Source organism: Anomaloglossus baeobatrachus, chromosome 1 (genome assembly GCF_048569485.1).
Source record: "Anomaloglossus baeobatrachus isolate aAnoBae1 chromosome 1, aAnoBae1.hap1, whole genome shotgun sequence".
Lineage (NCBI taxonomy): Eukaryota > Metazoa > Chordata > Amphibia > Anura > Aromobatidae > Anomaloglossus > Anomaloglossus baeobatrachus.
The window spans coordinates 262612320-262625071 of NC_134353.1; the positions used below are offsets into that span (position 1 = coordinate 262612320).

General features: G+C 43.7%; 1 protein-coding gene across 2 annotated transcripts in view; it reads right to left on the minus strand.

Annotated features, from left to right (window-relative positions):
* Nucleotides 1-12752, minus strand: part of ENPEP (glutamyl aminopeptidase) — a 148723-nt gene that overhangs the window by 63472 nt on the left and 72499 nt on the right. For both annotated transcript variants that reach the window (XR_012754245.1, XM_075349316.1), the window contains exon 11: nucleotides 4011-4090. Coding sequence is in view for 1 of the 2 variants with exons in the window: in XM_075349316.1 (XP_075205431.1) it covers nucleotides 4011-4090 (80 nt within the window). In the remaining variant the exon portion in view is untranslated. The remainder of the gene's footprint in view (nucleotides 1-4010; nucleotides 4091-12752) is intronic.

Here is a 12752-nt window from a genome sequence, read left to right on the forward strand (position 1 = left end):
TCTTTGCACTAGTGGGATAATACAGAAGTCCAACAGCCACGTTTAGGATGCCACTAAGTTCACTCAGTGTTTGCTAGTATAATCACTTAGTAACAATGAGTTTGAGTGTGCAATGCAGGCAGACGTGCTGCAATTATCTTTGCACTAGTGGGACACTAATGGAAGTCCAACAGCCACTTTTATGATGCCACTAAGTTCACTCAGTGTTTACTAGTATAGTGGCTTAGTAACAATGAGTTTGAGTGTGCAATGCAGGTTGACGTGCTGCAAATATCTTTGCACTAGTGGGACAATACAGAAGTCCAACAGCCACTTTTATGATGCCACTAAGTTCACTCAGTGTTTGCTGGTATAATGGCTTAGTAACAATGAGTTTGAGTGTGCAATGCAGGCAGACGTGCTGCAAATATCTTTGCACTAGTGGGACAATACAGAAGTACAACAGCCACGTTTAGGATGCCACTAAGTTCACTCAGTGTTTGCTAGTATAATGGCTTAGTAACAATGAGTTTGAGTGTGCAATGCAGGTAGACGTGCTGCAAATATCTTTGCACTAGTGGGACAATACAGAAGTCCAACAGCCACGTTTAGGATGCCACTAAGTTCACTCAGTGTTTGCTAGTATAATGGCTTAGTAACAATGAGTTTGAGTGTGCAATGCAGGTAGTTGTGCTGCAAATATCTTTGCACTAGTGGGACAATACAGAAGTCCAACAGCCACGTTTAGGATGCCACTATGTTTACTCAGTGTTTGCTAGTATAATGGCTTAGTAACAATGAGTTTGAGTGTGCAATGCAGGCAGACGTGCTGCAAATATCTTTGCACTAGTGGGACAATACAGAAGTCCAATAGCCACTTTTATGATGCCACTAAGTTCACTCAGTGTTTGCTAGTATAATGGCTTAATAACAATGAGTTTGAGTGTGCAATGCAGGTAGTTGTGCTGCAAATATCTTTGCACTAGTGGGACCATACAGAAGTCCAACAGCCACGTTTAGGATGCCACTAAGTTTACTCAGTGTTTGCTAGTATAATGGCTTAGTAACAATGAGTTTGAGTGTGCAATGCAGGCAGACGTGCTGCAAATATCTTTGCACTAGTGGGACAATACAGAAGTCCAATAGCCACGTTTAGGATGCCACTAAGTTCACTCAGTGTTTGCTAGTATAATGGCTTAGTAACAATGAGTTTGAGTGTGCAATGCAGGTAGACGTGCTGCAAATATCTTTGCACTAGTGGGACACTAATGGAAGTCCAACAGCCACTTTTATGATGCCACTAAGTTCACTCAGTGTTTGCTAGTATAGTGGCTTAGTAACAATGAGTTTGAGTGTGCAATGCAGGTTGACGTGCTGCAAATATCTTTGCACTAGTGGGACAATACAGAAGTCCAACAGCCACTTTTATGATGCCACTAGGTACACTCAGTGTTTGCTGGTATAATGGCTTAGTAACAATGAGTTTGAGTGTGCAATGCAGGCAGACGTGCTGCAAATATCTTTGCACTAGTGGGACAATACAGAAGTACAACAGCCACGTTTAGGATGCCACTAAGTTCACTCAGTGTTTGCTAGTATAATGGCTTAGTAACAATGAGTTTGAGTGTGCAATGCAGGTATACGTGCTGCAAATATCTTTGCACTAGTGAGACAATACAGAAGTCCAACAGCCACATTTAGGATGCCACTAAGTTCACTCAGTGTTTGCTAGTATAATGGCTTAGTAACAATGAGTTTGAGTGTGCAATGCAGGCAGACATGCTTCAAATATCTTTGCACTAGTGGGACAATACAGAAGTCCAACAGCCATGTTTAGGATGCCACTAAGTTCACTCAGTGTTTGCTAGTATAATGGCTTAGTAACAATGAGTTTGAGTGTGCAATGCAGGCAGACGTGCTGCAAATATCTTTGCACTAGTGGGACAATACAGAAGTCCAACAGCCACGCTTAGGATGCCACTAAGTTCACTCAGTGTTTGCTAGTATAAAGGCTTAGTAACAATGAGTTTGAGTGTGCAAAGGGCAGGAGGGTACAGTGTCAGGTTTGTGGGTCTCTGGGTAGAGGAAAGGAAGCCTGCTTTTCTATCCCTCCTAATGGGGAAATGCAGCGAGGAAATCCCTGACCTTAGCTACACAGACGCTGTCATCTTGTGTAGCTGTTAAACTCAAAGTGCTATCCCTATTGTGTACAGCGCTGTGTATAGAGCGTACACAGCAGTATCGGAGATAGGCGCTGCACCAGCGGTGACTGACACCAAGGACGCAGAAGAGATAATGGCGTCCGGACGGGCAGATACTCGTTTTTATAATGCAGGGACATGTGACATGGACATCCTATCACACATGCCGATGCTTATCTGGCTAAAAGTACATTTAGCTGTGTGTGTGTGTCTGGGATTGGCTGACATGCTGGCCCGCCCCACTACACGCGCGCGCTTAGGGAAGGAAGACAAGGAAAAAAAAAAAAAAATGGCGATCGCCATTATCCATACAGCAGTGATCTGAATGCGCTGTTCCCGCACACTATACACTGAAATTTCATAATAGTGTGAGTCACAGAGTGACTTACACTATTACAGCGGAAAGCCAGCTAGTAATTAGCTGGTCTTTTTGCTGCTAGAACCGTTCTCGAACGTATCTAGAACTATCGAGCTTTAGCAAAAAGCTCGTTCTATCTAGAACAGCCCCCAAAATCACTCGAGCCGTGAACTGGAGAACCTCGAACCGCGAACCGCGCTCAACTCTACACATAATGGCCCCAATTAACCTGCAGATATGGGGCTAATCTGCAGGTTATTGAAGCTGTTTGGTGCCTGCATTGAAACCTGCTGCTGTAAGGAAATTATTCCTCCCTGTGGCCTCATGCTTTCAGTCACAGGTGCGGCTGGTGCGACTTCAATCACCACTCTGTGCACAGTGAGCGATGGCTGTAACCATGCCCAACACGGACTGACAGCCGGCTCTAATGCTGAGACGCTTTTCAATCAGTGCTGGAGGTGGTTACAGCCGCCGCTTAGTATATACTGAGCAGTAACTTAAACCATGCCTGCCCACCCTTATGACTAAAAGTTTGAGGCTGCAGAGAGGACTAAAGGTCATTTCCTCCCTTCAGCAAGGCTCTCAGTGAAGGCCCCAGGCAGCTTCAGAATGCTATTAACCTGCAGAATAACCCAATATCTTCAGGTGAACAGTGTTATTGACAGGTTCCCATTAATTTACATATTTTTTTAATTTAAAATTGATTCATTTTTTTATATAACGATGTGAGCATGATTTTCCTTATTAAGATGTTTTAGCCTTATAATTATTTTTATTATTTATTTTTTTAACCCATTTCACAACCAATGACCAAAACCTTAGATAGAATTGTATAAATATTCCTAAAGATGAAAAATATACCCCCATAAGGCTACTGTGAAACGGGGGCACCACTATCAAATTAGGGTGTTTAACCTGCGTTGGTAGGTAGAGGAGGAAAAGGGGCACCACTATCAAATTAGGGTGTCTAACCTCCGTTGGTTTGTAGAGGAGGAACGGGTACACCAAAATCAAATTAGGGTGTCTAACCTCTATTGGTTAGTAGAGGACAGTTCCTTAGGGCTTTTCAGTATGGTAGACGAGTGGTCCTGGCATCCTCACCATATGTAGGACTTTTTTGTCCTAGCTTTCGCACAATTTAGGTTTGTTTTTTGTCTTTGGGGTATAATTGTCTGTACTTAGATCCATATTTTACTAAACTAATAAAAGTTATATTTTAATTATCCAGGGGTTTAAAATTTGTTTGGATCTTTCTCTCCTCCATCATCTGTCGAGGGAGAGTCAGAAAGAGCATTCACATTAGACAGTTGGCCAGTTCCAGTGAATTCGGCGGAGAACAGACAGCTTTAAATAAGTATGATACATTTGCCACAATTTAAATTTTTTTGTTTTGTTTTTGAGTTAACAGGGCACCAGCTCATAAAAAAAAAACTAATTATGCTGCTAAGGACAATGCACAGATTTCCATTTACCTGAGTTGTTGTAAATCCTGATGTGTTTCAATGTTGGGTTGCTAGTAGAATAATAGGTCACCGGGATATTCCACAGGTAGCTGAAAAGATAGAAACATAATGTGTCATCTTCCTTGCTCAATTATAACATAACCATGGCGCTTATATTACTTTTTTTTTTGTGAAGAATCAACATAAGGCAAAGACAAACTTTATGGGAGTGATTAAGGGAATGCCTTTATAGATTTTAGGAAAATAAAGTAAAATCATTGTAAAAAGAAAAGTTCTGAAATTTTAAATAAAAAATAGGGCACTGGGAACTCAAAAAGGCCTTCACATACATAGAAGAGAACAAGAAGACAAGTGGTGAATGATTGTAAAGTACTTTCCATGGTGAATAAAACCCCCTTCACAACATTCACCCAAGTGATGAACACTCTACAGGAAGTCAGTATCTAAGTCTATCATAAGGAGAAGACTTCATGAGAACAAAGACAGAGGGTTCACCACAAGGTGTAAACCATTAATCAGCCTTAAAACAGAAAGGCCAGATTAGACATTGCTAAAAAAACATCTATAGAAGCCAGACCAGTTCTGGAAAACATTCCTTGTGCAGATAAAACTAAGATCAACCTGTACCAAAATGATGGGAAAAAGAAAGTATGGAGAAGGCTTGGAGCTGCTCATGGTCCAAAGCACACCACATCCTCTCTAAAACATAGTGGAGGCAGTTTGATGGCCAGGTATGCATGGCTTCCAATGGCACTGGGTCACTGGTGTTTATTGATGATGTGACTGAAGACAAAAGCAGCTGGATGAAGTCTAAAGTGTACAGGGCTATACTTTCTGACCAGATTCAACCAAATTCAGCAAGGTTGATTTGGACTGTCTTCACAGTACAGATAGACAATGACTCAAAGCATACTGCATAAGCAACAGAGGAGTTTTTTAACCCCTTTACAACTGAGGACGTACCCATATGTCCTAAATCATGAAAGGGTAATCACCTCCAGCTGCTGCTGTGAGCCTGCGGCGATCCCTGCACATGCCTGCTGATTTGTACAGCAGACATGTGTGACTCATAGGCGCAGGTAGATTCGTGATCCACCCATGCCTGTTAATGCCTTAAATTGCGCAGTCAAAATGTGACAGTGTGATTTAAATGCCCGCAGAGGGTAACAGGCACTTACCCACCGCCATCGGAATCCCTGTGACGTGATCACAGGGAGCCGATGATTGTCATGGTAGCAGAGGGCCATGTCAGGACTCTTGTCGCTATCATGACTCACTTCCTATTACTGCCGGCAGAGAGCTGCCTGTAACTGAAGACAAGCATTTCTCCTGGTCTGAGCTGTAGAGCTCTGATTAAGAGAAATGAATGAGCGATCAGACTGCTGATCCTTATAGTCTCCTAAAGGGACTAGTAAAATAAAAAAAAGTAAAAAACAAAAATGTTTTTACAAATTAAAAATAAAAAAAATTAAAAGTTGAAATCACCCCATTGAAAATTAAAGGGTTAAAAAAATAAAAAATACACACATTTTGTATCACCACATTCAGAAACAACCGTGCTATCAAAATATAAAATCAATTAACCTGATCCGTAAACGGCGTAGCGGCAAAAAAATTCCAAACACCATAATTACATTTTTTGGTCATCACAAACTTTGCGCAACATGCAATAACAAGCGATCAAAATGTAGCATCTGTGCAAAAATAATGCCATTAAAAACATCAGTTTTAGACACAAAAAATAAGCCGTCATTGAGCCTTATATCCCAAAAAATGAGAATGCTAAGTGTGGCGGAAATAGCATGAAATAGCATGAAAAGTGCACCACTTTTTTGGACAAACGTCTGAATTTTTTTAACACCTTAGATAAAAGTGCACCTATATATGTTTGGTGTCTACGAACTCGTACTGACCTGAGGCATCACACTGAAACAACATATCTCCAAAACAATCATACAATCATACTTTTCTGCATCCTTTTTTGCATTTTTTCTGCACTTGGAATTTGTTTTACTGTTTTCCAGTACACTATATGGTAAGCTTATGGTTTCAGTTAAAAGTACAACCTGTCCCACAAAAACTAAGCTCTCATATAGCAAGATTGACGGAAAAATTAAAAAAATTACGGCTCTTGGAAGAAGGAAACCAAAAAAAAAACAAAAATGAAAATCAGAAGGGGTTAAGGCAAAAAAGTTAAATATTCTGCGATGGCAAAGTCAATCACTGGATCTCAACCCCATCGAGCATACTTTTCACATGCTTAAGACAAAACTTAAGGCAGAAAGACCCACAATCAAGTAACAACTGAAGACATCTGCAGTAAAGGCCTGGCAAAGCATCCCAAAGGAGGAAACCTAGTCTTTGGTGCTGTCCATGGCTTCCAGACTTCAGCCAGTTATCGCCTGCAAAGGATTCTCTACAAAGTATTAAAAATGAACATTTTATTTATGGTAAAGTAAATTTGTCCAAATACTTTTGAGCGCCTGAAATGAGGAGGCTTTGTAGAAAAATGGCTGCCATTCCTAAACGTTTTAAGGATAGTTTTGTTCAACCCCTTTAATTAATCTTGAAAGTGTACACTTCATGGATACAAAGGAGGAAGAAGTCATTCATTTTGCCAAAGTGCCTACATGCCTCGAAGTTAGAAGCAGAAAGTAATCAAAATGCACAAGTGTGCAGGTAAAAATACTTTTAATGAACAACAAGTACAATATAAAGGCATAGATGTGAGCATAAATAAGTTACACAGACATAGGGGGTGATAAGAATCCCCACATGTGAATGCATGCGAATCGTATCAATTAAGTTACTTGTAGCTCACTGGCATGGTCAGTGCTGAAGGCATATAACAGCATAGTGCAAACAACAAAGGTACCAGCCGAAAGAATCAACAAGCCGGCTACACATTATAGGTTAACAAGTTGACAATGCAGCAAAAGACCAGAGGCCAGTATAGAGCTTACCAGGGTAACAGAAGGAAAAAGCGTGCAGGCACACACAGGGAAAGTCCCGACACGTGTTTCGTGTTGCGACTGCTTCAGGGGACTGTGGACAACAGGACAAGGCAAGAGTCTAATATACCTGCCGTACTTATGCTGGATTTGCAACACCTGTCGCAGTTCAGTGGGGCGGAGAGGCGCAGCGTCAGTATGGGCGGCTGCTCAGGCGTCATCTGGGTGAAGGGAAATCCCTTATTGACGTCACAAACCCAGAGGACGCCGGGAAGAGAGCCGCACCCACCGCGCATGCGCGATCCCGCAACCAGGAAGTGCGATCGCAAAACCCATATTAAGTACTGGCAACAGTAAGGGCAAAAAAGCGCAGATGCAGCTCCTGAGGAGGAATGTCACATATACCAATAGCTCAGAGAAGATGACTGAAACATAACACAATAGGTAAATATAGCTATGCAAATTTAGTAAAAACGAAAGCAGACCAATTATATTTAGGCTGCTTATTATACGCATTATACCAGACCAAGGCATATATAAACATATCATGGATGAAAAATACATATACTGGATATATAACATCCCAACCAGGTACAGAAATGAAAATATCTGCTTTGGTTAGTTTGTGGAGCGAAGCATTTGCTGCAGTAATAATCCAGAATGGTTTTAATCAAACACTCCATTTACTGTAGTTCGTATAGGTGTTCAGTGTTCTGATTACTGTAACTTCAGAAGAGATGGCGTGATAAGCATCCGGCAGGCATATTAGAAAAACGAGAAAGGGGACTGTGAAGAAGGAAAAAGACACAGAAAGTGAATTTTTTAAAAATTAAAACATAAAAAAATTTTTTTGTGTTAAAAAGACTCAACAGAACATAAACAGCACATGGAAATTGCAACCAACCAGCAAAACGCATTAGCACAACCCACGACGGAGGAGAAGTGGTGGTTTAAAGGAATGACGCAAACGTTTGTCTTTCATTCAGTCCGTTGGGTACCACGGACTCAAGCAGAAAGATCCACCGACATTCTGCCCTTGCCAACATCCTATGAATATCCCCGCCCCTAAGTCCAAGGTGCACCTGGTCAATTCCCCTCACCTTAAAACCCGAGGGGTCCGACCGGTGGTGCACCCTGAAGTGGCGGGGAATAGTCTTAAGAGTGTCAACATCCTCAAGTTTAACCTGTTTTGCGGCAATTATATCCCTCACATGTTCCCTAGTGCGGACTTTAAGTTCACGGCTAGTTAGCCCGACATATATTAAATTGCATTTGCACGTGGCATAATAAATTATGCCAGTGCTATTGCAGGAAATATAATGTCGAATGTCAAAAGTCCTAGAACCACTAGAGGACGTGAAGGATGTTGCCCGAACGATATTGCCGTGGCGGCAAGCGATGCATGATCCACAGGGGAACGACCCAACTAAGGGTCGCCCAGTAGAAAAAGGTAATTTGTTAGGTCTTAAATAATGACTGTGGACCAGCATATCGCGTAGGCTGCGACCACGACGAGCCGTCATAAGAGGGCGGTCAGGCAGAGTGTTTCTCAACACGGGCTCAGTTTGTAAAACCGGCCAGTGTTTAGATAGAATACCTCTGATGTGTTCCCACTGACGGTTGAATGATGACACAAAACGGATCTTGGGTTCGGTGCAGCGTGTCGTATTGGGATTAAATCTAAGAAGAAGCTGGTCTCGTGGGGCAGACCTTGCGCGTTTGTATGCCTGTTTTATAGATCTTGTACTATAGCCTCTCGCCCTAAACCTATCACGCATCTCATTGGCCCGGTCCTCGAATACCCCCGTCTCAGAACAAATTCGTTTAAGACGGATAAATTGACCTGTGGGGATGGCATTGATGGTAAATTTCGGGTGGCCAGAGGATGCGTGGAGAAGGGCGTTAACAGAGGAGGGCTTACGATAGATGTCAGTAGACACAAGGCGCTGGTCAGTAAGGGATATATTAATATCCAGAAAGTCCACCTTAACTACATGGCAGACCCAGCTGAACAAGGTTTTTGACACCGAGGGTGAATTGGACAACACGACTGACTCCAGATCACACAGGGAACTCTGTAACCAACTTAAGCTTTTATATAACCGCAGGATGAGATTGTGGTGGAATAAAGCGTTCATGCAGCGCTATGTCGACCGAGATTTAATACCTAGAGGTCTTAGGGTGCAAGTTTTCCCCTCTTTCAACGTCACGGATGTGGACTTCAAACGAGACTGGGAGGACGCAGCCTCGGCTTGCTCTAAGTCCTTTATGCTTTTATTGATTAAGAACAATGAGGCCTCTCTCCGTGACCTTGATGGAGAGATTGCTACCCTATTAGACCGGTTGCCTAAGGAATTAACGCCTACGGAATTATCCAGTTTCAATGAAACAATGGATAAAGAATTTACTAAATGGGAAAAGGAACTGGTCTCGACTAAAACCAAAAAATATCAACGGGATGTCACCGATTATAAGAATCAGCAGGTATATCGCTGGAGGGGGAACACACGTCGTAGAAGGCATTTTGTTGGTCTGGCAGCCTCTGTATCCGCCTCCTCGGTCTCTTCAGTGGAGGACGAGAATGTGACCTCGCAAGTTCTCTCGAGACCCGTGACCAGAGGGTTTATGGGGAAAAATCGACCGAATAAGGCACCCCCTGGCCCCCCGAGACCAACCCCGGGCGCAATCGCCAAAAAGGGCAGCTCTAATGAATTGGAGGTGATTAATTTGTCTCAACTTGTCCTTTCTGATGATCAGGTTGAAGTGTTGAAATTGGGGCTAACTTTTGTGCCTGATTGCAATTTTGACTTATTTACAGTTGCAAAGGACTTGAACCTATTCCTCAGAAGGTTGATCCTCCATAAGCTGCACTCTAAGACATCTGGTCCGGGGCTGTCCATCACTGAGGCCGAGGAGGAGGCAACACGTACGCTTGAAGAACTCGAGGGTCAGGCATCTGGTGAGTTGTCTGGTATCTTCCCTATACACCTGTACCCGCGCTCCACCACGTTCCCCCCGCTTTCGCTGTGCCCCCAGGTTCAGATCTTTCATGACTTGGTCATGGGAGACCTGAAATCTCTCTCGAGGAGCAACCGACCTAACAATCTTTCAGCTAAACATCAACGGGCCCTCGAGGAGCTGAAGAAGTTAGAGGGGGTTGTGATTAAACCAGCGGATAAGGGGGGTAACGTGGTGATCTGGCCAACCACCATGTATGAGCGAGAGGTATATAGGCAATTGAAGAATGCTGACTTCTACCAGCTGCTTCCCTCGAATCCGACTAATGCCTATCTTACCCAGTTGACTCTCATACTCGAAAATGCTCTCGCCGCAGGCACCATAACAAAAAAGATCTATGATGGTCTCCTTCCAGGGTCGCCGGTAACGCCCACGTTCTACCTATTGCCAAAAATACATAAGAACCCTCGGGTTCCCCCAGGGCGTCCGATTGTCTCTGGCATGGGAGGGCTATGCGATGCAGTGTGCAAGTTTATAGATTTTTATCTCCAACCTTTGGTTGAGACGCTGCCCTCCCATGTCAGAGACACTTCGGACGTCCTTAGGAGGCTTAATGGCCTGACGGCGGCCGTGGGTGTATTGCTGGTGACCCTGGATGTCGAGACACTATATACCAACATTTGTCATGAACATGGTTTGCAGGCGGTGGAGTATTTTCTGAGTATGAGCAACTGGGCACCCCCTCTACAACAGCTGATTTTAGAGTTATTGGAGTTCATACTGACGCACAATGTCTTCACCTTCGGGGAACGGTTCTACCTCCAGCGGCGCGGCACTGCGATGGTGGCGGCTTGCGCGCCATCGTACGCAAACCTCTTCCTGGGCTACTGGGAGAGAGAGGTTTTCGGCGGTGGCGTGCCGGCTAGCTCCCATGCGCAGTGCTGGCTCCGCTTCATTGATGACATATTCGTCATCTGGGGGGGAACCACCTCGGAGCTTGAGGGCTTTGTGCGTCACTTGAACTCCAACTCTTTTAACATCTACCTTACTTTCCATGCTGACCCCATTAAGGTGGACTTTCTGGATATTAATATATCCCTTACTGACCAGCGCCTTGTGTCTACTGACATCTATCGTAAGCCCTCCTCTGTTAACGCCCTTCTCCACGCATCCTCTGGCCACCCGAAATTTACCATCAATGCCATCCCCACAGGTCAATTTATCCGTCTTAAACGAATTTGTTCTGAGACGGGGGTATTCGAGGACCGGGCCAATGAGATGCGTGATAGGTTTAGGGCGAGAGGCTATAGTACAAGATCTATAAAACAGGCATACAAACGCGCAAGGTCTGCCCCACGAGACCAGCTTCTTCTTAGATTTAATCCCAATACGACACGCTGCACCGAACCCAAGATCCGTTTTGTGTCATCATTCAACCGTCAGTGGGAACACATCAGAGGTATTCTATCTAAACACTGGCCGGTTTTACAAACTGAGCCCGTGTTGAGAAACACTCTGCCTGACCGCCCTCTTATGACGGCTCGTCGTGGTCGCAGCCTACGCGATATGCTGGTCCACAGTCATTATTTAAGACCTAACAAATTACCTTTTTCTACTGGGCGACCCTTAGTTGGGTCGTTCCCCTGTGGATCATGCATCGCTTGCCGCCACGGCAATATCGTTCGGGCAACATCCTTCACGTCCTCTAGTGGTTCTAGGACTTTTGACATTCGACATTATATTTCCTGCAATAGCACTGGCATAATTTATTATGCCATGTGCAAATGCAATTTAATATATGTCGGGCTAACTAGCCGTGAACTTAAAGTCCGCACTAGGGAACATGTGAGGGATATAATTGCCGCAAAACAGGTTAAACTTGAGGATGTTGACACTCTTAAGACTATTCCCCGCCACTTCAGGGTGCACCACCGGTCGGACCCCTCGGGTTTTAAGGTGAGGGGAATTGACCAGGTGCACCTTGGACTTAGGGGCGGGGATATTCATAGGATGTTGGCAAGGGCAGAATGTCGGTGGATCTTTCTGCTTGAGTCCGTGGTACCCAACGGACTGAATGAAAGACAAACGTTTGCGTCATTCCTTTAAACCACCACTTCTCCTCCGTCGTGGGTTGTGCTAATGCGTTTTGCTGGTTGGTTGCAATTTCCATGTGCTGTTTATGTTCTGTTGAGTCTTTTTAACACAAAAAAATTTTTTTATGTTTTAATTTTTAAAAAATTCACTTTCTGTGTCTTTTTCCTTCTTCACAGTCCCCTTTCTCGTTTTTCTAATATGCCTGCCGGATGCTTATCACGCCATCTCTTCTGAAGTTACAGTAATCAGAACACTGAACACCTATACGAACTACAGTAAATGGAGTGTTTGATTAAAACCATTCTGGATTATTACTGCAGCAAATGCTTCGCTCCACAAACTAACCAAAGCAGATATTTTCATTTCTGTACCTGGTTGGGATGTTATATATCCAGTATATGTATTTTTCATCCATGATATGTTTATATATGCCTTGGTCTGGTATAATGCGTATAATAAGCAGCCTAAATATAATTGGTCTGCTTTCGTTTTTACTAAATTTGCATAGCTATATTTACCTATTGTGTTATGTTTCAGTCATCTTCTCTGAGCTATTGGTATATGTGACATTCCTCCTCAGGAGCTGCATCTGCGCTTTTTTGCCCTTACTGTTGCCAGTACTTAATATGGGTTTTGCGATCGCACTTCCTGGTTGCGGGATCGCGCATGCGCGGTGGGTGCGGCTCTCTTCCCGGCGTCCTCTGGGTTTGTGACGTCAATAAGGGATTTCCCTTCACCCAGATGACGC